The sequence below is a fragment of the Aplysia californica genome, unplaced genomic scaffold (assembly GCF_000002075.1).
Source record: "Aplysia californica isolate F4 #8 unplaced genomic scaffold, AplCal3.0 scaffold00072, whole genome shotgun sequence".
Lineage (NCBI taxonomy): Eukaryota > Metazoa > Mollusca > Gastropoda > Aplysiida > Aplysiidae > Aplysia > Aplysia californica.
In genome coordinates, this window is record NW_004797342.1 from 648,973 (window position 1) to 650,626 (window position 1,654).

General features: G+C 39.5%; 1 protein-coding gene across 1 annotated transcript in view; it reads right to left on the bottom strand.

The window, feature by feature from the left end:
• Positions 1-1,654, bottom strand: part of LOC101853374 (electrogenic sodium bicarbonate cotransporter 1) — a gene marked incomplete in the record, with an annotated part of 58,592 nt that overhangs the window by 3,367 nt on the left and 53,571 nt on the right. The window contains 1 exon segment of the mRNA XM_005093943.3: positions 27-203. Coding sequence (XP_005094000.2) covers positions 27-203 — 177 coding nt within the window.

Here is a 1,654-nt window from a genome sequence, read left to right on the forward strand (position 1 = left end):
TTCTTCCCCTTCCCCCGTTCACTCACCAGCAACGGGAAGACAATGGAGATACTCTTGATGCTCTTCACGACCCACAAGGCGACCAAACAAATGAGCTGTAAGAGGGTGAACACATGCACCCGCCACAGGGGCACATGCCTCAAGTAGCGGTGGTCAGGCTGGTACTTCACTGGCATAAAGATGAGCATGATTCGGTCGATGAACTGAAATAGACAGGTTGTTTTATTTTAATTTAAATAAGGTTTTTATAGCGCTCGCAACTGCATATCGTCATATCAGAGAGGGTTTACAGTAACAGGTCATATGAACGACAAGGAGTAAATGTCAACAGAGAAGTCCAAACGGAGAATCGGGCTTACTCTGTGCACCTCTCTAGCCTCAACAGCACAAAGCCTGCCTCCACTATCAAGGCACCCCAGAAATAGTAGTTCAAAAGAGAGTGACAAACATACAAAAGAAGTAGAGGAAAAATGACGATGGTAAGGATGAGGGGGAAAAAAGCAGCTGTTCCCCCTATGTTGTTTCGGCAAAGTATGAGCATGACAATGATGAATTAGACCATTTATAATTCTACTGTGCATAAGAACATGTTAATATCCCCCTCCCCCCCCCCTTGGGAATGGCCTAAAGAAGTTATGTTCACTGCCACTACTCCAGTACAATTCTGTTAACAAGTGTGTTACAACCCTCTGCACTATGATCGAGCCAGCTCCCCAGATCCATAAAAGCTCCGAGGTAAAAAACAAACAAGCAACAAAATAACACAATTCCCACCCCATACAATTCTGGTAAAATAAACCAAGAGCATAAAAACTGCAAGACCAGTGTCTTTAATACATGTACCCACTTACATACCGACAAGAGCCATCAGCAAGTTTAAGTCGTTTTACTCAGGTGGATTTGGAAATTTGTTGGGAAATCAGTGGATTGGACAAGGTGAAAGCTTTTTCTTGGCTTGGCTTGAACGCTATAATTTAATATCAGGTTCAGCCTGTTTCTTGGGTCATCAAGCCTTCATGTCCGGGACTCCCCCCCCCCCCCTTTTCCCTCTCCAAACGTTCTATATCATCATACATTGCGAATAAACGAATCAGAGAGTATATACATATTATATCATACAATATCCCCTTTGATATAAAATATGAACACTTTATAGGGAACGGTTTGCAACATAGACGTGATTGTTATCGTTATCGTTATCATATTATTATAAATATATAATATTATATATATATATTTTTGTAAATTAAATTTATTTTTTATTATACATACTTTCTGGATTAATTGTAAAAAAAAGTTTCTTTTGCGTTCTAAATGTCTTGCAATCGTGAACGCGGCTGTCGTTATATCGTGTAATCAGAGAGGACAGGAATGGCAAGAGGAATGATTAGCTTTGTTGGCGTGTGCCAAAGAGCGTCGAGGTAAAAGAAAAGTCCGGAGTGGCTGAGAAAGAAGGGGCGACAGATACAGTTGGGAATATATTTAAAAAGATGAAAGAAAAAGAAGAAATAATTTTGATAAAGCCAAAACAAAAAAGATAAATACATTGTAAATAGTTTTATAAAAAGAAAAAAAAACAAGAAAAAAAGAACTAGATCTATATTGACAGGGATAATACGGGCGCGCTCTGTCTGTATGTGTGTGTGTGTGTGTG